Here is a 26,701-nt window from a genome sequence, read left to right on the forward strand (position 1 = left end):
AGGAAATTAAGTTAGTCTGACATGACTTATTAGTTACAAACCCATGCTGACTCTGTTTAATCACTTCCTTCTTATCCAGGTACTGACATACATGTTGTTTAATAATTTGTTCAAAGATCTTTCCTGGTATAGAAGTCAGACTCACCGGCCTATAGTTGCCTGGGTCCACCTTCTTCCCCTTTTTGAAGATAGGAACAACATTTACTCTTCTCCAGTCTTCTGGGACTTCTCCTGTTCTCCAAGAATTTTCAAAGATTATGGAGAGGGGTTCAAAAATTTCTTCTGCTATCTCCTTCAGTACTCTGGGGTGTAATTCATCTGGACCTGGAGACTTGAATTCATTTAGGTTTGCTAAGTGTTTCCTCACTATCTTTCTGTTTATAGATATCCTGGATTCTTCTATTCCCTTAATAGGACAGTGAAGAACAGTTGATGTTACATTTCCTTTCTGAGAGAAAACAGATGCAAAATAGGAATTTAAAAGTTCGGCCTTCTCAACATCCTGTCTTACCATTTCATCATTTTCATCCTGTAAAAATCCTATAGCATCTTTGACTTTTCTTTTACTTTTGACATATCCCCAAAATCCTTTATTATTGCTTTTGACGTCTCTTGCAAGCCTCAATTCATTGTCAGCTTTAGATAATCTGATTTGTGCCCTGCAGGTTCTGCAGACAGCATTATATTCTTCTTTAGATATGCCTCCCTCTTTCCATTTTATAAACATTTTTTTCTTCCTTTTTAGCATGTGCTTAAGTTCTGTGTTCATCCATCCTGGTTTCCTTAAATGCTTCATATTCTTCCCTCTTTTCGTAATTGTTAACAGTTGTGCATTGAGAATTTCATTTTTCAAGATTTCCCATCCTTCCTGGACATTTTTGTCTTTAAGGATATCCAGCCATTGGATCCCTCCAATTCTCTTTCTGAATCCCTTAAAATCTGCCTTTCTGAAATCTAACCTTGACGTCTGAGTCTTCACAGGTCTTCCTCCTCTAGTTATCCAAAATTCTAAAATAGCATGGTCGCTACCTCCTAGGGTCCCAGCCACTTTTACCTCCTCAACCATTTCCTCCCTGTTTATAAGGATTAGATCCAAGGTAGCAGTTCCCCTTGTTTTCTCCCCTACCTTTTGGAAGATAAAGTTGTCAGCAAGAGAGGATAAGAATTTCCTTGACCTGTTAGTTTTGCCTGAGAGAGATTCCCAACAAATGTCTGGATAGTTGAAATCTCCCATGACAACTATGTCATATTTTTTGGAGAACTTGGCCATTTGATGCATAAAGAGTTCATCCATATCTTCAGCTTGAACAGGCGGCCTGTAGTAAATTGCACTTAAAGTGGTCTTGCTTTTAATGTATCTAGGAGGCCGTAATGGCACAGTGTTTATTAAAAACGTAGAGTAGGACCCCCCACATGAGATTGCCTTGGCGCGGCAGGGTGACTCAATTGAATTGATCAATTTTTTTGCTAAATATCTCATTTTGAATACAGTTAGATGTTATGTGCATATGCACTTTATGTTATGCGTTCTGACCTTGGCAACGCTGGCTTCTCTTCTCTTTTTTTGTATATTGGTATGTGGCTGACCACCACTGTTGCCGTGCGCGCTGGGTTGTGTTCGCCATTTTTTCTGTGTTCACTGTGATGGATCTAGGTTGCTGTGCACACACACAGCAGCCCCACCCTGCCCCAAGCTTTATTTAATTGTGCACCTGTATCTGAACCTGCATTGCCCTTCATCTATGCTTGCTGGTCGGACAATGTGTGGAGGCTAAACCTGACACGTCTGCATTCAGACCTGGTTGGCCTTCATCCGCACTTGCCTTTTCTGGCATCATGGGAGCGATCCAGAAATGCTCAGGTACGGATTGCACTTAAAGTGGTCTTGCTTTTAATGTATCTAGGAGGCCGTAATGGCACAGTGTTTATTAAAAACGTAGAGTAGGACCCCCCACATGAGATTGCCTTGGCGCGGCGGGGTGGCTCAATTGAATTGATCAATTTTTTTGCTAAATATCTCATTTTGAATACAGTTAGATGTTATGTGCATATGCACTTTATGTTATGCGTTCTGACCTTGGCAACACTGGCTTCTCTTCTCTTTTTTTGTATATTGGTATGTGGCTGACCACCACTGTTGCCGTGCGCGCTGGGTTGTGTTCGCCATTTTTTCTGTGTTCACTGTGATGGATCTAGGTTGCTGTGCACACACACAGCAGCCCCACCCTGCCCCAAGCTTTATTTAATTGTGCACCTGTATCTGAACCTGCATTGCCCTTCATCTATGCTTGCTGGTCGGGCAATGTGTGGAGGCTAAACCTGACACGTCTGCATTCAGACCTGGTTGGCCTTCATCCGCACTTGCCTTTTCTGGCATCATGGGAGCGATCCAGAAATGCTCAGGTACGGATTGCACTTAAAGTGGTCTTCTTTTAATGTATCTAGGAGGCCGTAATGGCACAGTGTTTATTAAAAACGTAGAGTAGGACCCCCCACATGAGATTGCCTTGGCGCGGCGGGGTGGCTCAATTGAATTGATCAATTTTTTTGCTAAATATCTCATTTTGAATACAGTTAGATGTTATGTGCATATGCACTTTATGTTATGCGTTCTGACCTTGGCAACGCTGGCTTCTCTTCTCTTTTTTTGTATATTGGTATGTGGCTGACCACCACTGTTGCCGTGCGCGCTGGGTTGTGTTCGCCATTTTTTCTGTGTTCACTGTGATGGATCTAGGCTGCTGTGCACACACACAGCAGCCCCACCCTGCCCCAAACTTTATTTAATTGTGCACCTGTATCTGAACCTGCATTGCCCTTCATCTATGCTTGCTGGTCGGGCAATGTGTGGAGGCTAAACCTGACACGTCTGCATTCAGACCTGGTTGGCCTTCATCCGCACTTGCCTTTTCTGGCATCATGGGAGCGATCCAGAAATGCTCAGGTACGGATTGCACTTAAAGTGGTCTTGCTTTTAATGTATCTAGGAGGCCGTAATGGCACAGTGTTTATTAAAAACGTAGAGTAGGACCCCCCACATGAGATTGCCTTGGCGCGGCGGGGTGGCTCAATTGAATTGATCAATTTTTTTGCTAAATATCTCATTTTGAATACAGTTAGATGTTATGTGCATATGCACTTTATGTTATGCGTTCTGACCTTGGCAACGCTGGCTTCTATTCTCTTTTTTTGGCCTGTAGTAAATGCCTACAATGGTGTCCTTTCCATTGTTCTGTCCTTGTATTCTTACCCAAACAGTTTCCACAGAACTCCCAGTCTCTGAAGCTTCAATCTCTGTGCAGATATATGCGTTTCTAACATACAATGCGACACCTCCTCCTCGTTTATCAAGTCTGTTTCTTGCAAATAAGTTGTATCCTTCTAGTCTTGTATTCCAATCATGTGTATCGTCCTACCAAGTTTCAGTGATTCCAATGACATCATATTTCTTTTCCTGTGTTAGTAGTTCCAATTCTCCTTGTTTGTTGCCCATGCTTTGTGCATTAGTATAGAAACATTTTAGTTTGTGATTGGTTTCTCTTTCTCCAATATTTTTATTAATTAGATTCTTTTGTCTTTGTTCTTCCTTTCCACTTCTAATAGCAGAGTTCTCAATAGCATTTGTCAGGTGTATGGCTTCTTCTGGTCTTTTGCTTCCCTTCTCATGTTGTTCTAGTTTAAAGCTCTCCTTACAAGTGTAGCAAGGCGACTTCCAAATACATGTTTTCCAGTCTTCGTAAGGTGCACCCCATCTCTAGCAAGTAGTCCATCGTAAAGGTAATTCACTCCGTGATCCATAAATCCAAATCGTTGCTGACGGCACCATCGACGTAGCCAGTTGTTCACCTGCAGAATCTTATTCCACCTCCTTGTTCCATGGCCATCCACTGGGAGGATGGAAGAGAAGACCACCTGCGCTCCCAGTTCTTTCACTTTCTTGCCTAAGTCTTCAAAGTCTCTGCAGATGGTTTCCAGGTCGTTTCTTGCGGTGTCATTTGTCCCCACATGTAGTAGCAGGAATGGGTAGTCATCTGTAGGTCTGAAGTGTCCTGATATCCTGTCAGACACATCTTTAATTTTTGCCCCTGGAAGACAGCACAGTAGTAGGTGGTAGGTGCTTGAAATCATTGTCTTTTTAAGTTAAACCATGGTTACCTCCAAAGAAACACATGCAGTCATCATTGCTTTACATCAAAATGGCATTACAGGCAAGGACATTGCTTCTTGTATGATTGCCCCTGAATCAATCATTTATTGGATCAAAAACTTCCAATTGTGCTGAATGACACTGCCATGAATAAAGAATGCTATCTACACATCATCCAAAAGCAACTTCACCCAATAATCAAGGAGCGATTTGGTGATGAGCAATGGCTTTTCTAGCATGATGGAGCAGAATGTTCCAAGGTAAAAATTATAATTAAGTGGTTCACTCCCCAAAACATTGAAATTTTGGATCCATGGCCAAGAAAACTACCCACATCTGAATCCCATTGAGAACCTATTTCTGCCCTAGAAATGACCTGTTTCACAATTGAAAAAGCAGCCTTTAAGGCCCTTTTACATTTAGCGATGCACCAGCGATCCAACCAGCGATCCGACCCGGCCAGGATCGCTGGTGCATCGCTAAATGATCGCTAGTGAGCTTTCATACAGAAAGATCTCACAGCGATGCAGCAGCGACGCAGCGCACGATACTTACCATTCACACACAGCGATCCTGCCTCCTCCCGCCCGCGTCCAGCGTCGCTCGTCGTCACAGCAGGAAGTCTCAGCAGGAAGCGCCCGACGAGAAATGGAGCCGGACATTCTCGCGCGATCAGCGATGGACAGCGGGGGAGCCGGTCGGAGGTAAGTATCACACATAGCAATATCGCTAGCAATATCGCTATAACGTCACAAAACCGGTGACGTTTTAGCGATATTGCTAGCGATATCGCTTAGTGTAAAACCCCCTTTACTTAAGAAATCAATCTCCTTTTAATGGGTAACTAACTGATACAGAATGTAAGAACAGTTCAGAAGTTTTGTATGGGTGCTTTCACATTGCATTCTGGCAACCATTCAGTGGCCCCATCGGTGCTTACATCCAAACCACCTGCAAAAAGGGATTCGGGTGTATGCTCCAATGGGGCCAAAGACCATAATGGTGCCGGCAGAGCAAACGCGTGCTCTGTCGTGCATCATTTTTGGGTGTGTACACTGGATGCAGACACTCAGACGTAGTAAACACTCCCACGAGCGGTGGGAGATCACACATCAAGGACCAGATTTATTTATTTTACTCATTTATATAGTGCCATTAATTCCACAGACATTATCATCGCTGTCCCCGAAGGGGCTCACAATCTAGATTCCCTATCAGTATGTCTTTGGAATGTGGGAGGAAACCAGAGAACCTGGAGAACCCAGAGAAAACCCACAAAAACATGGGGAGAACATACAAACTTCTTGCTGATGTTGTACTTGGTGGGATTTGAACCCAGGTCCCCAGTGCTGCAAGGCTGCAGTGCTAACCACTGATGAATAGTGAAGGGGACGAAGAGGTAAGCAGAGGGTGGGTATAACGATTTTTGATATTTTTTACATGTTACACGTGTTATGCTTTGAAGTCTGGAGAAAACCTACAGCATCATAAAGGGAAATTAAATTTGTGGAGAACATGTGTTTCCTTAGGAAAACCAGGCACATAGGTGAATTTGGATTTCGCTTGATCCTTTCATCTCTAATTACTTGGAGTGTGTTTTGTTGTAATTAGTCTGTAAATGGCAAATTAAGTGACCTGTCTTCTCATCACCCTGAGAGGCTCTAAACCTACCTCCGATTAAAAAGGAGGCAAAACCTTGTCTCATACCTAAGATAAAAAAATTCTGACACACGACCTTACTCATTGTACGCAATGCAGTGAGACAATCAAAAGCTATAAAGCATCGTTCTGAGGCTCCATAGGCTTTGAGCAGCAACTAAACCCGCCTCCTGCTGTGCTCCATGAGACAGTTCCCGGTTGTCCGGAACGCAGCTGGAGTCGGGAGCGGCTGCTGCTCAAAGCCTTTGGAGCCGAAGAACAAGCTCCATAGCCGTTGATTGTCGGAATCGAGGAACGCCATGGGAAGCGCTGGACTACATCGGGACAGTGTGGGAACTTTGGTTTCTAATAAATTGGTGAACAAGAGGCAGTCTCTTGTTCCCCTACGTCCACAGCAGCACAATATGGGTTATCATGCCCCTGCGCGGGACAAAGTTGAATATTTAATGATTTTAGTAGTCCCACCCCCTTATTTCCCCCAGGATAAAGGGGGAAGCATCCTAGAAGCCATCCCTTCCTTTTTAAGTGTTTTTTTCAGCCTGCATGCTTGGCTTATGACTTGTTGTCCAGTATTTCATCTCGGGATTCTGCCGGCTGTGCCTATGGAGGCGGGAAAGCGACCTCCAAAAGACATCACCTGGAGTGTGCTTCCTATAGTCTACCCCTCCCGGACGGTTGGTCTGGGACCATGTGCAATATGTATGTTCCCAGTATGGAGGAACCCACGATTAAAGACTTAGTCATCTGGTAAAAGACCTAATAGGTGGCTCTGCAAGATCTAATACCTTACCTTCCAGGGCTCGGAAACGTTCCAGACGTTGCCAGTCTCAACAAGGAGGTGACTCCCACACTGAAGACCTTATGGTCATTGATAAGAACAGATCTTCATCGGATTCTGAGGAAGAATTGTTTAAGAAAACTGTCATGAACTCATTTTCTGCTCCACCAGTTGAGAGTTCCCCTTCCGTTCTCCCTCTGGTGGTGACAGGAGGTAGTGCGGTTGGTTTAAGTGGTAGTGATCTGCCACCTGATGAGGAAGATAACGATTGGATCTTAGGAGTATCAGACTGGATATAAGACAGCCGACGTCCTATCCGGGTGCTGGTGATTCAGTCTGCTTCTCAGGTCCTGGACTTCAGCTCTCTTCCAGTCTTCTCAAGTTAAGTTTGTTTTTTGCTAATGTTCACACTTGCGCTTGTTGGTCAATTCAGTTTTTTGTGTAATCAGCCTACCCCTGCTGGGGCTATGCTGAAATTCCACTCCTATTAATCAGTATTTGCCAATCTGTTTTTTGTCCCTTATTAGATTGGCCTCTTTTTTGCTCTGTCTCAGAATATTTCAGAGTGCTGATATAGGTTTAGAAGTCTAGTGACTTAAGGGTTACTTTTGCTATCAGAAGTGTTGGACAATATTTTTGTAGGTTTTTTTGGCAGATTGCAGACAGTGTCTTTCCTTTTCTGTCCTTTTTAGTTAGCCGGGCCCCATCGTTTGCTCAGCCTATTTTCCTGCCTGTGTTTGTGTTTTCATCTTGTTTCACCGTCAATACATGTGGGGGGCTGTCTTTCCTTTGAGGTCTGCTCTGGGGCAGTTAGTTTTCCTCTTTTCCTGCTTTAGGCTTATGTAGTTCTCCGGTTGTGACGAGGCGTCTAGGACCAACGTAGGAACGCTCCACAACTGCTGCTAGTTGTGCGGGTAAGATCAGCGATCTGCAATCTGCATAGTTACCAACTTCTCTGTTTTTCTGAGACTTAGCTTGTAGTCTTTTTTTCCTCCTCGGGTTCCCATTCATAACAGAAAACCTACCTTCCAGTTAAAAAATCAGGAAGACTTATTAAAGCTGTGCAGAAGGAACTTCAGCCATCAGAGTTGCCTACCACGTCTAAAGTGCCTAGAGCCTTTACTGCCTTTACTGTGGATGATAAGGTCATGGACCTTATGAAGGGTGAATGGCAAAGACCAGAGAAGGCACCGTTTCAATCTAAACAGTTTAAAATGCTCTACCTCCTGTATGAGTCTTAGTCTAAGGACTGGGTGTCTCACCCTAAGGTAGATACACCAATCGCTAGATTGTCCATAAAGGCTATTGTTCCTTCCAAAGATGATGCAAGTCTTAAAGATCCTATGGACCAGAGGATTGAGGTCTCCTTGAAGAGATCTTATTTCTCAGCAGTTGCACAGTCCTCCATTGAGATCTCAGCCCATGAAACATCTAGGGCCCTTAGACGGTGGCTAGCCAGACTGGAAGAGGATATTGACTACGGCATCTCCAGACAGGATCTACTTAAAGGGTTTAAGCATATGAACCTAGCAGTGGGTTTTCTGTGTGATGCTTTGGAACAGATGATAAAGTCGGCGGCTAGAACCAAGGCCCTGTCCACTGTGGTGAGGAGAGCGTTGTGGCTTAAGCCATGGTCAGGTGACGTACCTTCCAAATACCATCTCTGTAATCTGGAATATTTTCCAGGAAGGTTGTGTGGCCGGAAGTTGGATTCAATTATGGAGAATCTAGCCGATAACAAAGGCAAGTCACTTCCTGAAAGACGGTCCTTCGTGGCTTTTCCTCGTCCCGTTGCGATCAACCCTGTACTTAACCCCCTAGATTAAGAGTAAGATATCAGTATGGTGGAGGAAGAGCGGGGACCGCATCTTCCCATTGGGGAGCATATAGGAACCCCAGAGCAATCAAAAAAGTTACTAGTGAGGGGAAGAGTGACACCTTTCTTGCAAAACTGGAAAGATTTAATAAAAGACACCTGGGTGATCAGAATTATAGAGAATGGTTATATAATTTCTTTCTTTTCTTATCCCCAAGAAAGATACTCGGTGTCCAGAACTCTTCCTCCCTCCAGGCAGAAGATTCCTGAGAAGGAGATACAGAATTTAATTCTTCTTTCAGCCTTGGAACCTGTTCCAGCGTCCCAGGTTGGAAGAAGCGTATACTCCCCTGTCTTTCTGGTTCCGAAACCATCAGGCAAGTGATTTATTTATTATTTATTAGCTTAAACCAGGCTAAACATCATATAGTGCCACTTGAAAGGGACTAAAGGGTGCAAATTTAAAATATGTACAGTGGCATGTAATAGTTTGGGTATTCCTTATTCAAAATTACTGTTATTGTGAATAGTTAAATATGCTGAAGACGAAGAGATCTCTAAAATTCCTAAAGGTAAAGATGACACATTTCCTATGAATTTAAGGCAAAAAAAATAAATATATTGCCATTTTTTAGATTTTAAAAATTACAAAAAGGAAAATGGGCCGATGCAAAAGTTTGGGGACCATTGGAGATTTGTGAGCTCAGTAACTTTGACCAAGGTATCAGACTGTAATTAGCCAGTTAGGTTTATGGCTTGTTCGCCATCTTTATTTGGAAAGGCCAGGGGATGCAAATTTCTCAGCTTAAAAAAAAAATCAGCCTCCTCTAACTTTGTGCCAAAAAACAGCAGTCATGGGCCAAAAAACAGTCGCTGACTAGCACATGGAAAATTAAAATATTGGAGGCCCACAAAACTGGAGAAGGAACTGGAGGGGAACATTTCACAAGTAGAGGGAAGAATGGATTCAATGAAGTTTCAGCAAATTCTTGATGCAAACATAACATCATCTGTAAAACTGAAGTTGAAAAGAGGATGGCTTCTACAAATGGCTAATGATCCTAAACACACGTCAGAATCCACAACAGATTACCTCGAAAGGCTCAAGCTGGAGGTTTTACAATGGCCCTCACAGTTCCCTGATCTGAGCATCATTGAAAATCTGTGGCTAGACCTCAAAATAGCAGTGCAAAATAGCAAGACAACCCAAGAATCTTACAGAACTGGAAGAATTTTCCAAGGAACAATGGATGAAAATCCCTCAATCAAGAACTGAAAGACTCTTGTCTGGCTACAAAAAGCATTTGCAAGCTGTGATACTTGCAAAAGGGGGTATTACTATGCATTAACCATGCAGGGTGCCCAAACTTTTTAAAATGTAAAATATGAATTTGTTTCTTTTTTGCCTAAAATACAAAGGAAATGTGTCAACTCTAACTTTAGGCCATTTCATCTTCAACTTGCCTAACTGTTCACAATAACAGTAATTTTGATAAGGGGTTCCCAAACTTTTACATGCCACTGTAGATGGGTTGTGACATTGGATATCTGCATATCTGCAAGATATCTATCTATTCTTTTTATCTATTCTATTATCTATTTATAGCTTTATAGATTTTTTTTCTTAGAGATCTGTGCGTAAAAATCGGAAGGCATACGTATGGTACGTGTTCGGATTTTTTTTTTGCACCCATTGACGATTCTCGGCCCGACTGCAGCTGAGGAAAAACTCACAGATGAACACGGCCTCACTGAATAACATTGGTGCGAGTATAATGGGATTTTTATCACATTAAACTCGGCTCTGTGTGTGTATTGTATGCTTTAGAAAACATAACCAACTAAAAACAAGATACAGAAGTGCATAGATGTGTGGATCTTGTGCGCGATCAGTCTAGCTCCTGACTTTGTAGTAATCTCCGAGGACAGGATGTGGTATAACTCAGTGTCCATTGTCCACACAGAGTTATCAATCACAATGCAGTTTGCCTGACTCTGAACAATATGGAAAACGTATGAATATCCAATACTAAATAAGTTTTATTAAATTTCATTTATTACAGTCTGCTATAAAATAACATTTGTATACACATTAAGCTTCTGGAAAATCCTTTTAAGAAATGAGAAGAAGTGCAGTTGATCTTCTGTATTACTTTCATCCAGAGAGAACAGCAAATTCATGTCTTCTGTGCTGTGGCATTCTGCCAGCTGGGAGACTGTTTAACAAGACAGATCTAATTCAGCTTCAATATTAAGAGAAAGCACTTCTGGAGTAATGGTATGAAGATCTTACAAGTTAAATTCTTTCATTTCTACATTTTGAATTCTTGTACTATGATATAAGTAAATTCAAATGTTGCTCCTGCTATCTGTGCTCGGTAGTACTTCATGGGTGGGATGGCTGTAAGCATGTACATTAATTGCTTATTATCTCAGTATACCTACTGAAAAGGTTAATCCAGGACTATTTCATTTTTTTACTACAGGCCTAAGAGCTAACAGACAGGTAGTCAGCAACTGCAGGAAGCCGGCTGTCAATCAGCATGATGACCACCTGCCAACAAAGCAGCCTGCAGTGATTGTTCTGAGCAGGCATTGTAGTTGTCTCTGTTAGAACTACCTACCTGTTCATTTTCATGCGCATAATAAAAAATAAAACAGTCCTGGACAACCCCTTTAACCCTGGAACAATATTTTCCAGCCCTCTAAACTCTTTATACAATGAGAGTATGTGGACATGCTTAGTATTAGCAGCAAATTTTTCCTACAAAGTGTTGGCAGGAATAATGCTGCCTAAAATATGTGCATTTTGCCTCATTTTTTTCTTGCATCTTTTTCCCATTCATTTGAGTGATAAATTGACATTATGCCAAGAATATCTCCAGCAATGTATCATTGTGGAGCAGTCAGAATAATTTTACCGCCCTCGTACACAAGTGATGTCTGTATAAACTCAAACAGCTAAGGCTAGTTTCACATTTGCGGACGGAGGAGTTGTGTAGGGCTGCAGACTTCCTCCTTGAAGCTCCGTCCACTGCCGCACCTCCTCCGGTCAACTCCGCCTACAGCCGCATACTTCTGCATGCTGCCTGCGTACCCTATCTTTAACATTGGGTACGCAGGTCGTGCGGAAGTATGCGGATGCCTCCGCATGCGTCATTTTGACGATGCGGCGAATAAGACAAATTCCAACATGCTGCGTTTGACGCAGGTCGCCGCATCGTCAAAACGACGCATGAAGAGAGATGTAACACCATATTATAGTACAGATTTTTTTTGTTATGGTTTGAAGGTATCGTGACCCAATACAAGAGCCCCTGAGGTACCAGAACAGCAGAACTCTCATAAGTGACCCCATTTTACAAACTACACCTCTCAATGAATTCATCTAGGGGTATAGCTAGTCATATTAACACCACAGGTGTGTCACAGAGTTTTATACTATTGAGCAGTGAAGAAAAAATAATTAATTTTTATCACAAAAATTTTGTTTTAGCCCCAAATTTTACTAATAAACTGGCATCAAATTTGTCACACAATTTCTGCTGAACGTGGCAATACCACATATGTGGCTGTACAGTACTGCTTAGCGACACAGCAAGACTCGGGAGGGAAGGTGTGCTACATGACTCTTGGAGAACAAATTATCCTACAACAGTTTGCACACTCCAAATACAAATAAATGCCGAAAGAGCAAAATTCCCCCTCAAGTGACCCAATTTTGGAAATTATACCCCTTTAGAAATGTATCTAGAGATGTAGTGTTGAATTTGACAAGTGAAATTTGCAAATCTGACAGTGTAGTGCCCAGTACATTGCAGTTCTTAGTACATTTTACTGCCTAGTGATTAGTACATTTTACTGCCTAACACATTGCAGTGCCTTACATTGGAGTGCCCGTACACTGTAGTGCTCAGTACCTTAGTTCCAGATTGTGCTTTTGTAAACATGCAGCCATAAAATAGACGGGCTCTCATCACACCAAAAATGTCAAACATGTGGGCACTAAATCTGATTTAGGCACACTGGGGCTAAGAAGGGAGGGGGGCATTTGGATTTGGGAGCGCAGAATTCCCTGGATTTCTTTTGGGGGATGAGTAGCCATAGCACTTTTCCAAAGCCCTTGTCATACCAGTAACATGGAAGACCCCTATATTTCCATTACCAGATGATAGACCTGAGTGGGCACTTTTTGTGGATTGAGTTGAAGCTTTTATTGGGAACAATTTACATTAATATTTTGGATCACATTTATCCTGCGCTCTATGCTGAGCCCTTCCAACAGGGTTTCCATCTTTATCTTTGAATAATATGATTCAGACGACACACCCACTGGGTCTACACTATAATGAGACAGCAGAGTTACTCTGTACTTCGTCTGGCCTCTGTTCAGCGTTATCCTTCTTTTAATAGATGCACAAAACTGTGGCCAAACGTGCTTTCATTCTCACTCAAAGAGACAGACACTGCTTTATCATGAGCCAGGCGGTGTCTAAAGTATCTCTTTCTGCCTCATTATAGGGCATCTTTCACCGGGGTTCTGTCATATGAAAATTGGCACACTATCATCCTGCATCTAATATCTGTCACTGCCTTTGTACCTGGCCTCCTGATGATGCTGCACATGGAGAAACACGTTGAGTTTGAGATGTACAGACTGCCATCATAATAAAACAACTAAATGATAAGTCTTTAATATTTTTTATATGGGTTGCACTTGCACTATTATCAGAATATGATTACTTTGTCTAGATTTAAATGTTATTTATCCTAGCATCAGGGGAATAATAGGGTAAGTAAGGGCAAGCCGCCGTGGATCAGGGGCGCCAAATCTGATATAATAGAGTGCCAACCTCCGCTGCTAGGCAGAGGCAGCCTAGTGGACAGCATAGGGTTTTATAGTCCCATTACGGTAATTGTGATATTACCTGGGATAATGAATGTACATGACACAGCAATGATTTGTATGCATGTAAAAAGATGTCATTGTATCTTTGTTTAATGCATTTGTACATAAAGTATATTAAATTCTCCTTCCATCTTTTTCTCTAGAAAATTTTGCAGATATAAGGTATGATGGGATAAATAGTCCCATCACTTATTAAACAAGTATGATACAGTACATATATAAATATATAAATTTCAGCAAGCTGTGACAATTTTAGACTCTCAGTGTGCACTGGGGTTTATCAGTGCAGTTTTAGTAAACTTTAATAAAATAAAATTTTAAAGGGATTTATGTACACTAGTGATTTCACCTTTTGATAAAAAGAATCATTCCTTTATGCTTTACTGAATAACGTATTTCAGAGACTTACATGGAAACCCCGGTATAAGCGCTCAGCGCAAAGCACAGGATAAGGCTGGGGTTTCACTAGCGAATCACATCCAATGCGAGATGCTAATGACACTCGGCACCAGCTCTGCTGCGAGTGGGAGCAGAGTGTCAGTGCTCTGTGCTCAGATCCTCTTACATGAGAGAATGGCAGCATAGCTGCGGAGGAGACGGAGAAAGCAATTTCTCCATCTCCTCTGCTGCCAGTGTCGGTAGAAATCGCACTGCACTCAGGTGATATCAGAGTGCAGTGTGAGGTTTCACTCGCACCCATAGACTTAAATGGGTGCAGGTAACTTGAATTCAGCATGCAATTACAGCATGCTGCAATATTTTTCCTGTCTGACCATGATCTGATCAGAGAGGAGAAAAAACGCAATTGAGAACAGAATCATGGGATTAAATTGGTATGAATGCACATCAAATGTGTTGGCAGCGGATTATTCAGGATACTCTCCAAGAATGTGACAAGAGAGCTTCTTTATTCAGGAACAATCAGAAACAATATATGATAAGCTTAACAGATCAGTAATAAATCATATGTGTGTCTATCTGTGCAGCATCTAGAGCCGGCTGCTTCTCTTCTACACAGACACAGGAAACAGGAAATACAGTCACATGCTCTTCCTGTGTGAGCCTCTGGGAGTTTTTTTTTTAACTTTATAAACAGCATACAAATCTAACAACTGAACACTCATAGACAGGAATTGAGTTGTTGCACCAAATATATTCCAACACTCTCACTCAACAACTACTTATTATGTTAGTCCCATTGCGGTTCTGCACTCCACAAACTTGGCTCTTGATAATGACTTTATCATACCATCGGCTATCATCTTTTCAGACTCTTAACAAACTCGAGTACACCACGTTCCACTAAGTCACATAAGTGGTGATGTTTTACATCAATGTTGCTAGGAGTTTGAACACTAATTGGACCACATACATCTGTATGTATCAGATACAGTGGCTGTACAGATATAGTGGTGCTTATTTTAAGAAAGGATTTTCTGGAAATTTTCCCTTTAAGACATCTAGTGCACTTCATTATTTGACTACACTAGTTGATTTTTTTGATACCATTTGCAAGTTGAGCTACCTTCCTTACTGCTTCTGGGTCTCTGTGCCCAAGACGTCTGTGCCATACATGGATACAGTGCTTATGCAGATCTTGTCTAGCGCTGCACTCTTTCTTTGCATTTTAGCTGATAAAGTTCATCTTGGATTTTTTCTTCCGCAAGAGTGTGACTCTTCTTTGAGATGATGCAGCTGTTATCTCTAAAACTACATTATCCTTTCGCATGAGCTTCTTTACTGACAGAAGATTGCTTTCAAGACTGGGAACATAGAGAACATCCTTTATTGGGATCTTTATGCTTTGTGCTGAGGAAACTGCACAGTGAAGGTAGCCGTCTCCTACTCCTTCTGAAGTCATATCGTGACCATTAGCTAAGATGACCTTTTCTGACTTTCATTAAGGTCAGTGAAGAAATCCTTGTTATTTGTCATATGACTGCTTGCACCAGAATCTATACACCATATATGCTTTGCAGATAGGCCTGTACTGGCATTAAATGCAGCTTCAACACATGCAGAATCTTCCTTTACAGCTGTTTTAACCCTTTGATGTCTGTTCTGCTTTTTAAGCTCACTCATTCTTGTTTTCCAAATTCTGCAATCTGCTTTAAGGTGGCCGGGCTTTTTACAGACAAAACGTTCACAAGTTTCTTTTAGATTATGCTTATATTTAGTGGAAATCCTGTATCTTTATTGCTGTTTCTGCTCTGGATTCATTACTGCTGCTTACATGCTGCGTTTTTCTCTTGAATTTTTCCACAAATTTGCCTTTAACATACTCTAGTGTCAGCTCATCATCTGACCGTGCATCTAGTGCAGTCACGAGTGTGTCATAACTCTCTGGAAGACCACTTAATATAAGTGCAGCAACATGAAAATCTTTAATTTCTTCTCCAATAACTCTGAGTTGCTCCACAATCTCGAAGGTGTTTCTTATATAGTCCTGCATATTCTGTCTATCGCTTAGCTTAGACTGATACAGCTTTCTCATGAGATAAAGCTTATTGCTGATAATTCATGCATTTTCTGTAACTCATCCCACATCTCCTTTGCAGTTGCACACTTGCATATATGCACAATCTGATTATCATCTACACTGAGGGAGATTGTGCTTTGTGATCGTTCTCTAGCCAGTCATCTGGTAATGGATGAGACACTTGTTCCTGAGTATATTTCCACGTACCTTCTCTTATGAGCAGCATCTTGAATTTCCAGGACTGGTAGTTTTAATTAGTAAGGCTTGGCACTGAGAAATTGACAGGATTGTTGCTAGTGGATATCTTCTCTGTTGCTCTGTGGAGCTTGTGCTTTGGGCTTCTGTTGCTGTGTTACTCTCTGGTTCTGTGTCACTCTGGGCACATAACCTATTGGCAGCGGAATATTCAGGATACTCTCCAAGCGTGGGACAACAGAGCTTCTTTATTCAGGAACAATCTAATATGTACTTACCATGTAATCTTTTCACATCCTGTTCTGTCCAGATGTGCCCGGATCCCAGAATTCCAAGCGACGGAAGTTCACCGACTGCCATATTGGGACACCCAAGTCATGGGTGTCTCAATATGAAAACTGCTGGTGGTACCAGCCTCTCGCGGTAGGGAGACCGGGCAAAAACTGAGAACAAGGATGAATTCTCATTGCCACACAATAAGAGAAAAAATAACGGATCTACCTTTGGCAAAACATTTTTCTATGCCTGATCACAGCACCATGGACATGAAATTACTGGTATTGAAAGGTAACTTCACATCTCAGAGAGACAGAAAAGTCTGGGAGTACAAGCTCATGACGACCCTTGACACTCTCAATGCAGGAATGAATGTATCGCATGGATTTATGTCTTTTTACATAAATTAAGGAATTTTCTCCTAAGACCTTGTGGGAGCATCACAACACATTGCCAGACCCCAATCAGAGGTCAATAAAACTTTCACTCCTTATCTATGAACTGGTCCAGTATTTATGTTTATCCCTCTTCCATGATAGTTCTGTTTCACCTCACTTGTCTTATCTATTGCATTTTTTCTGTGCTGTGTTGTGCATAAATATGTGATTCTTCAGATTTTGTATTAATCAATGCCTGATGAAGAGACCTGAGTAGTCTCGAAAGCTTTCAATTTGTTACCATCTTTTCAGTTAGCCATTAAGGCTGAGTTCACACGTCGCGTTTTTTTCGCGCTTCCGCGGCGGTTTTAAACATGCGATTTTGCCGCGAAAACGCGAAAGATAAGCATCCCATGCAATCCTATGGGATTCCGCAATGCTGTGCTAATGCGGCTTTTTTTTCTGTGGGGGAATCGCTTTGCGGTAAAAAGCGCAGCATGCTCATTAATTTAGCGGAATCGCGGCGATCCCGCACCCATAGGATTGCATTGTTCCGCTTACTTCCCGCATGTGGCTGTGCCCACCATGCGAAAAGTAAGCAGAACATTTGCGGATGGTACCCACGGTCCGGAGAAGAGGAGACTGTCCTCCGGGCTGTGGGTACCATATCCCTGTAAAAAACAGAATTAAAATAAAAAATATTGTTATTCTTACCTTCCGGCGTCCCGCGCAGCCTTCCTGCCTCTCTCCACGCTCCCGGTCCCAGTAATCCTTTACGAGAATGACCGCGATGATGACGAGATCTCACGGGAGTGTGACGTCTCGCAGTCATTCGCAATGACGTTGCGGTTGCGCGACGTCTCGCGGTCATTTGCGCAAAGGATTACTGGGACCGGGAGCGTGGAGAGAGGCGGGAAGGCTGCGTGGGACGCCGGAATGTGAGAATAACAATATTTTTTTTATTATTTTTTACATTTTATCTTTTACTACTGACGCTGCATAGGCAGCCTCAGTAGTCCTCACGTAGAGTTGAGCGAAACGGGTCGAAAAATTTCAAAAGTCGCCGACTTTTGGCAAAGTCGGGTTTCATGAAACGAAACCCGACCCTAGGATGAGGTCGGCCACGAGTTCGGCGACTTACGTGCCAAAGTCGCGTTTCAAAAGTTTGTTTTGCGCTCTTTTTCAGCCAATCAGGATCCACGGACACTGTGGGCAACGTGATGACATAGGCAGGGGTCACCACCATCTTTCAGAAGGGCATGCAAGTGATTGGCTTGATTTGGTGGGCGTCACAGGGGGTATAAAAGGGCGTGCACACCGACCGCCATGTTCCTCATGCTGATCTCAGAATAGGGAGAGCTGCTGCTGCTGATTCTGTAGGGAGAGCGTTAGGCAGGTAAGAAGACACCAAAAACTGCTTCTGCTGCTAGCGATTTTGCCTGTACAACACACCAGTCACTGTGTGTGCAGTGCAAGGGGAGGCTATATTTTGCTGGATCAGCGGTGTTGGTTGTTAGGCTGCCTTCTAAGGCTTCCTGACGGCTGCATTGCTGTTTACCCACTGCTCTGCAAACTGCTTTTTTAAAAGCAATCCCAATTTTTTGTTTGTCCTTCTGAGGTACTGAGCGTGCGTTTTTCAGTGCGTAACTAGTATTATGAAGTTAATTAAGGTTGACAAGCTTAAGTAAGAAGAATTGATGCTTTTGGCATTCAAATGGGCACTGTAGGTGTGTTTCCTGTCCTCTCACTGCCGACTTTTATTCCCCATTGACTTACATTGGGTTTCGTGTTTCGGGACGACCCCGACTTTTCCCTATAGTCGGCCGATCTTGCTCGACCCGACTTTTGGAAAAGTCGGGTTTCACGAAACGAAACTCGACCCTAAAAAACCAAAAGTCGCTCAACTCTAGTCCTCAGTGGTTGATACCTTTTAGGCTATGTGCACACGTAGCGGAACTCTTGTGGAAGTTACCGCGAGAATTCCGGAATTCCATTCCGCGGGACAATCGTATTTTAAATTCCCACAATTTCCCTGCGAAAAAACTAGCGATTTGCAAATCGCAAGTTTTTCTGCGGGAAAATCGCGGGAATTTAAAGTGCGATTTTCCCGCGGAATGGAATTCCGGAATTCTCGCGGTAATTTCTGGGAGAGTTCCGCTACGTGTGCACATAGTCTAAAAGGTATCAACCACTGAGGACTCTCAATTCTAAAAATTTTTAGATGCTTTTAGATTCATAAATCTGGCACAATGGACAAAATTTGGGAGCATGTGTCTGAACAGGTCTGTAGTTCTTTACATGTAGGTTCCACCAGACAAGAATTTCACCAGCTCTGAGATCCAGACACCTACCTGGTAATGCCTTCGCCCACTTTACCACATGGACTAATTGTCTCTCTCCCAGTTCGTTTAGGCTGCTGAGGAGCACGGCAAAGCTGTCTGGCTGATTGTTGTCATGTCCGGCACAGACCACAATTGGCTCTATGGCCTCCAGAACATTGAGGAAGATTGGTTGGCAGCTGTAGCCTTCAAGCTGCGACAGAGATATATTGGGTGTCATGTCTCTGCCTTCACCCTGGCCAGAAGATCCCTCCAACTCCTCCTGAGCTTTGAGGTTACCTAATTTCTTCAGCTTACGTGCTGCAATGACAAAAAAATATATATTATAATCATAGCAAAACATTTGCGGACAGGGCGTGACAGAAACCGAGGTTGTGAGGCATGAAGATTGCAATACATTGTGACCTGACAAGTAATGATGGAGAATATATTTACATTGTGGCACAAGAGGTAATGTAAATGCAATGCACAAATTACACAATCACCCTTTTAACCTGCTGATTGGTGACGGATTGTAAGTCGCATGCAACTTTGCCATTAATGTCACCCAACTGCGACATATTTGTAATTGTTTTTACTGTACAATGGGTTTTAGACAGCAAAATAGCAAGTTGGAGATAAATCGCACAAATTTGTTTTCTGTGCAACCAAATGTCAATGTGTTAACACAAGTATTAAAGGGAATCTGTGAGCAGGTTTTTGCTAATATAACAGCTCGTTTTTATTAGTAGAAGTAAAACTATATATATATATATATATATATATATATATATATATATATATACACACACTTGTGGCCAAAAGTATTGACACTCCTGCAATTCTGTCAGATAATACTCAGTTTCTTCCTGAAAATGATTGCAAACACAAATTCTTTGGTATTATTATCTTCATTTAATTTGTCTTAAATGAAAAAACACAAAAGAGAATGAAGCCAAAAGCAAAACATTGATCATTTCACACAAAACTCCAAAAATGGGCCAGACAAAAGTATTGGCACCCTCAGCCTAATACTTGGTTGCACAACCTTTAGCCAAAATAACTGCGACCAACTGCTTCCGGTAACCATCAATGAGTTTCTTAGAATGCTCTGCTGGAATTTTACACCATTCTTCTTTGGCAAACTGCTCCAGGTCCCTGATATTTGAAGGGTGCCTTCTCCAAAGTGCCATTTTTAGATCTCTCCCCAGGTGTTCTATGGGATTCAGGTCTGGACTCATTGCTGGCCACCTTAGAAGTCTCCAGTGCTTTCTCTCAAACCATTTTCTAGTGCTTTTTGAAGTGTGTTTTGGGTCATTGTCCTGCTGGAAGACCCATGACCTCTGAGGGAGACCCAGCTTTCTCACATTGGGCCCTACATTATGCTGCAAAATTTGTTGGTAGTCTTCAGACTTCATAATGCCATGCACATGGTCAAGCAGTCCAGTGCCAGAGGCAGCAAAGCAACCCCAAAACATCAGGGAACCTCCACCATGTTTGACTGTAGGGACCGTGTTCTTTTCTTTGAATGCCTCTTTTTTTCTCCTGTAAACTCTATGTTGATGCCTTTGCCCAAAAAGCTCTACTTTTGTCTCATCTGACCAGAGAACATTCTTCCAAAATGTTTCAGGCTTTTTCAGGTAAGTTTTGGCAAACTCCAGCCTGGCTTTTTTTATGTCTCGGGGTAAGAAGTGGGGTCTTCCTGGGTCTCCTACCATACATTCCCTTTTCATTCAGACGCCGATGGAGAGTACGGGTTGACACTGTTGTACCCTCGGACTGCAGGGCAGCTTGAACTTGTTTGGATGTTAGTTGAGGTTCTTTATCCAATATCCGCACAATCTTGCGTTGAAATCAATTTTTCTTTTCCGTCCACATCTAGGGAGGTTAGCCACAGTGCCATGGGTTTTAAACTTCTTGATGACACTGCGCACGGTAGACACAGGAACATTCAGGTCTTTGGAGATGGACTGGTACACACAAGGACACAGGACAGAGGTTGAGTCAACTTTAATCCATGTCAGCTGGCTGCAAGTGTGATTTAGTTATTGCCAACACCTGTTAGGTGCCACAGGTAAGTTACAGGTGCTGTTAATTACACAAATTAGAGAAGCATCACATGATTTTTCAAACAGTGCCAATACTTTTGTCCACCCTCTTTTTTATGTTTGGTGTGGAATTATATCCAATTTGGCTTTAGGACAATTTTTTTTGTATTTTTTCATTTAAGACAAATTAAATGAAGATAATAATACCAAAGAATTTGGGTTTGCAATCATTTTCAGGAAGAAGCTGAGTATTATCTGACAGAATTGCAGGGGTGTCAATACTTTTGGCCACAACTGTATATATATACACAAATACAGCTCTGGCAAAAAATAAGACACCACTACACAGTTTTATAAAAATCAGCTTCTCTACATGTCTGACAGCCATTCCAGTGTCAGTGGAATTCCAACCAGCGTACGCCTCATCCTACTTAATGTGCTTCTGGTTAGGTGATCACTTGAAACAAATCTTATTTAATGAATGAAAGTATAAAAAACCCTGCTGTGGTGTTCACAATCCTCTTGCAATAGGACAAGCTGGATGGCAAAACAAGTGCTAGTAATATCCCAAAAATAATAGGAATGAAAAAATTACTTTTAACCATGCCAAAGGAGCTGAAAAGAAAAGTCTTGAGTGAGGAAAAGAAGGGCTCAATTCCGGCTTTACTAGCAGAAGGATACAGTGAGCGTCATGTTGCCTCCGTTGTTAAAATTTCTAAGACGGCAGTCCATTACAACAAGGTCAAGCAGCAGACACTGGGGACAACAAAACTACAGACCGACAGAGGGCGAAAATGACTTTCCACTGACCGGGATGACCGTCATCTTATTTGAATCTCACTCAGCAACCGCAGGATGGCATCAAGTGACTTAGAAAAGGAATGGCAAATGGCAGCTGGGATGAACTGCACGGCAAGAACAGTTCGTAGAAGCATGGCTCCTAGAAGCATGGCTCAAGTTATGTAAAGCTAGAAAAAAGCCTTTCATCAATGAGAAGCAAAGGAAAGCCAGGCTGAAGTTTGCCAAAGACCATAAAGATTGGACCATAGAGGACTAGAGTAAGGTAACCTTCTCTGATGAGTCTAATTTTCAGCTTTGCCCAACACCTGGTCGTCTAATGGTTAGACTGAGACCTGGAGAGGCGTACAAGCCACAATGTCTTGCACCCACTGTGAAATTTGGTGGAGGATCAGTGATGATCTGGGGATGCTTCAGCAAGGATGGAATTGGGCAGGTTAATATTTGCGAAGGACGTATAAATCAAGCTGCATACAAGGTTTTCCTGAAAAAACAGTTGATTCCTTCTATTCAGGCAATGTTCCCCAACTCTGAGGTCTGTTTTTCCAGCAAGACAATGCAACCTGCCACACAGATAGGTCAATCAATCTGTGGATGAAAGACCACCACATCAAATCCCTGTCATGGCCAGCCCAATCTCCAGACCTGAACCCCATTGAAAACCTCTGAAATGTAATCAAGAGGATGATGGATAGTCACAAGCCATCAAACAAAGAAGAACTGCTTACATTGTTGTACCAGGAGTGGCATAAAGTCACCCAAAAGCAGTATGAAAGCCTGGTGGAAAGCATGACAAGATGCATGAAAGCTGTGATGCATGAAAGCTGTGATTAACAATCATGGTTATTCCACAAAATATTGATTTCTGAACTCTTCCTGAGTTAAAACATTAGTATTGTTGTTTCTAAATGATTATCAACTTGTTTTCTTAGCATTATTTGATGTCTGCAAGCACTGCATTTTTTTGTTATTTTGACCATTTCTCATTTTCTGAAAATAAGTACAAAATGTAGTGCTTGGAAATTCGGAGACATGTTGTCAGTAGTTTATAGAATAAAAGAGCAATTTACATTTTACTCAAAAATATACCTATAAAGAGAAAAATCTGACAAAATTAAAATTTTGCAGTGGTCTCTTAATTATTGCCAGAGCTGTATATATATTGTAACTTAAAGAGTGTCTGTCATGGTGTATGTTTGTATGTGTAGTTTTATCGGTGGGCAGCGTTGTATAAAACAGGTGAAGCTGAGCAAATCGACATAAAATTTTGGGGAAAAGATTCAGCGTAATTGATTATGTCCCGGCTTATTATGGGATTATGTGTCCAGTGACTGTCATCTTCTTTTATTATGTCGAGTAGTGTGTCAAATTGAAAAACCTGTCTACCAGAAAAGCGAGCACATTATGTAAGAAATCACAAAGGACAGTGAAGAGGACTTTTTGAAGAGTTACACTGCTACTCGTACATATTATTGCTGTCCTTCTTTGAAATCTTTTTTATCCCCAATAGGACTAAACTATATTAAAATTTGTAACAAGTGATCTACATATTTTGATAAGTTTGATGTTACACCGTTAAGTTCGGACACAATTGGCCAGTCAAGGGTAAGGACTTGCCTAATTATTCAACTTAACATGTTAAAACCTGCTGGACTCATTAATAAAATCGAACTGTTTGCATTTAGGAATAAAAACGAATCTATCAGCAGGTGTTTGCTATGTTACCTGAGGGTTGCATGATGTAGGGTCAGAGAGCCTGATTCCAGGGATGTGTCACTTACTGGTCTGCTTGGTGTAGTTTTGCCAGAATGAGTTTTCTCTGTTGTAGATGCAGCAGAGGTCAGAATGCTGAGCTGTGTATAACCCCACCCACATCCCTGATTGGCAAATTCCAGCGTGCACTGTGAATTGTCAGCAAGCTGCCAATCAGTGGTGGGGGCGGGGTTACACAAATAAGCCTGACTGCCATGCACGTGAGATCCAGTCAGGAAGTGGTAATCTCCTGCTGATAAAACACTGATTGTATTGAAGCTACAGAACACAGCCTAGTTAGTGACACATCCCTATAATAAGGCTCTTGTGCCCTATATTATGCTGTTCCTTTAAAGTGAATATTGAGTAAGCATAAGTGATAGAAGTAATAAACATTGGTGCACTACAAATCCCTTATCAGCACAAACATGCTCACTAAGGATCTATTTAAACTCTGTAACCAGAATATTCCATATCCATGACAAAGTAGGACGCTATCTCTGAAATGCATAGTTAGGACGGACAGGCAGCACTGGCCGTAATTTGGGATGTGACAACTGGAAAGAGGTCTGTACACAGGGCGCTGTCAGGGCTGCGACAAACAAGAAGCTTTCCATTATACTAAGGATATCAATTGGAAGGAATCACAACATCTGAGACAAGTGATAGTGTGTGCTAGTATGTGAGCAGGAAAGCGATACGTGACAAGCACTATTAAACACCTCACTAACCCGATAGTTTTATTTTTTTTCCTTCTTTTCTTCCATGAGACATAACTTTTTTATTTTTCAGTCAACATAAACATATGAGGGATTGATTTTATTAATATTTGTAAATGAGGAATTAGTTCAAGCGGGTCTTTGGGAGTTTTTATTATGGGGACTGCCCCAAATGCTTCTGATTTTCTCTAGACCAAGAATTTAGAAGAGGCAAACTAGTGTATTAATTATCAAGAAGCATTTAGGACTCCAAATGGTGGGTACAGGAGGTCCTATATAACCTTGTGGGGTTAGATGGGTAGGACAGTCTGGGGCACAGCATGATCATTAACAAGCTGGAAGGATCACCATCTGGTAACATGTGTCTCCCCCGTCTTTCATCTTTCATATTTACACTGAGTATAGAAGATCGATATGAAGTGGTGGTGAGAGCTATCATTTTCCTGCACTATGGATGAACTCGGTGCTCCTATTTTTTAATAGATCATCACCGTTCAGTCCACTAGTGCTTTGGCAGTAATATCGGGCCAATACAGCCCGGCAATGCTGAAGGAGGTGTTTGGCCTAACAGACTGGTCCATTGAACAATAGTGATTGCTGAAGCAACAGGCAAAATGATGTTTCGGCCAGTTAATAGCCTTGATCACATAGTCGCCCATTTATTGAAGCATCTTAGGTCAAAGATAGTTCTTATCCCTGTGGTGTAGTATTTCATACTATATGATATGGTGTATCCCCACTGGTAAAGACCGGACCTGTGTTAAGGTGAGGTACCCAGAGTAATGGGTTCTATATTGGACAGGGATCTTTTCACAGGTGCTGACAAAAAAAGGTTCCACACAGTAGGTTCTGGTGTGGAGCTGTCACTATCCGTTGGTGGCACAGTGGTAGAAGCTGACACTTCCGTGTCTAAGCGTGGAGTCCAGTCTTTACCAGTGGGGATACACCATATCATATTGTATTAAATACTACACCACAGGGATAAGAACTATCTTTGACCTAAGATGCTTCAATAAACGTCATTTTGCCTGTCGCTTCAGCAATCACTATTAATAAATCCTCACTTGAAGCATAATTTCCAACTCGTATGTGTGCAGTGATTTTCTTGAACTATTGTTTATAGGACCACTGGCTCCTTTCACGAGCACCGTCATTCTAATCTTTAAGTTGAGTGCTAGCCATGGTATCCTTTCAGACTGGTCCATTGGGCTGAAGAAGGTTAGGCTAGGCTTACACCCGGAGCTGAGTTTCCAATCGGAGGTTCATTTCTAAGTTCGATGATTTTCACCTAATGAAAAATCTCAGCTTCCTGCTTTATTTAATCTGCCAAAATCAAAAATACCTATGGAGATAAAGCATAATCAGTGTCTAGCTCTAAAGGGGGTTTTACACATAGCGATATCGCTAGCAATATCGCTAAAACGTCACTGATTTTGTGACGTTATAGCGATATTGCTAGCGATATCGCTATGTGTGATACTTACCTCCGACCGGCTCCCCCGCTGTCCGTCACTGATCGCGCGACATCGGGCGGCTCCATTTCTCGTCGTCCGCTTCCTGCTGGGCTTCCTGCTGTGTGTGACGAGCGACGCTGGACATGGACGGGAGGACGTCTTCATCGCTGTGTGTGAAAGGTGAGTATCGTGCGCTGCGTCGCTGCTGCATCGCTGTGAGATCTTTCTGTGTGAAAGCTCACTAGCGATCATTTAGCGATGCACCAGCGATCTTGACCGGGTCGGATCGCTGGTGCATCGCTAAATGTAAAAGGGCCTAGGGGTTTTCCAGTTATGTTCCTGTTCCTTAGCTGCACTTTGCTTTACTCACCCTCCCAAGGTCTCTTCTGCTGCTCCGGTCACATCGACATTGCGACCGCCAATAACTAAGCTCAGCAGAGCAGACGACACGAGCCGCTCAACTCACTGATTTACTGCAGCGTTTTCAACGTGACGTCGGAACAGCAGACAATAACAGCAATGGAGCAGAGGCAGCAACTTAGAGGAACCGGTCAGTTTTTAAAACAAACTGCTTCTTTAAAAAACTGTTCTTTTTTTAATAAGCTGCATCATTGGACAGATATTTTCCAAAACTGGAAACCCCTTTAATTTACTGGTTCTCCAATGTAAAAAATGACAACCTTTCCCACTACTCATATACCGCATACATGTAATATATCACAATGCCTTCTGGAAAACTCCAGACAGTCCTAGGTAGCTATTACCAATATCAGCTATTTCCATACAATAATGTACCACCTATTTGCAGGTTTCTCTTAGCTACTTGGGAACAGGGCACGTTTCCTTTTGCTTGACATCCAAAACAGAAGCTCTCCTGTTATCAAAGCTACATAAATATTAATGTTTCTTACTGTGAAGCTAAACTTCAGTTAGAAGTGTCCTGACTGTCCGAGAACTATTCTGCATAAATTACTAT

At 42.1% G+C, this 26,701-nt stretch overlaps 1 protein-coding gene across 1 annotated transcript in view; it reads right to left on the bottom strand.

Moving 5' to 3' along the window:
- The window catches only part of AR (androgen receptor), a 540,464-nt gene that overhangs the window by 80,775 nt on the left and 432,988 nt on the right, over positions 1–26,701 (bottom strand). The window contains exon 4 of the mRNA XM_073558342.1: positions 18,988–19,275. Within this exon, the coding sequence (XP_073414443.1) occupies positions 18,988–19,275 (288 nt within the window). The remainder of the gene's footprint in view (positions 1–18,987; positions 19,276–26,701) is intronic.

This window comes from Dendrobates tinctorius, unplaced genomic scaffold, assembly GCF_039654945.1.
Source record: "Dendrobates tinctorius isolate UK_male_01 unplaced genomic scaffold, ASM3965494v1 ptg000013l, whole genome shotgun sequence".
Classification (NCBI taxonomy): domain Eukaryota; kingdom Metazoa; phylum Chordata; class Amphibia; order Anura; family Dendrobatidae; genus Dendrobates; species Dendrobates tinctorius.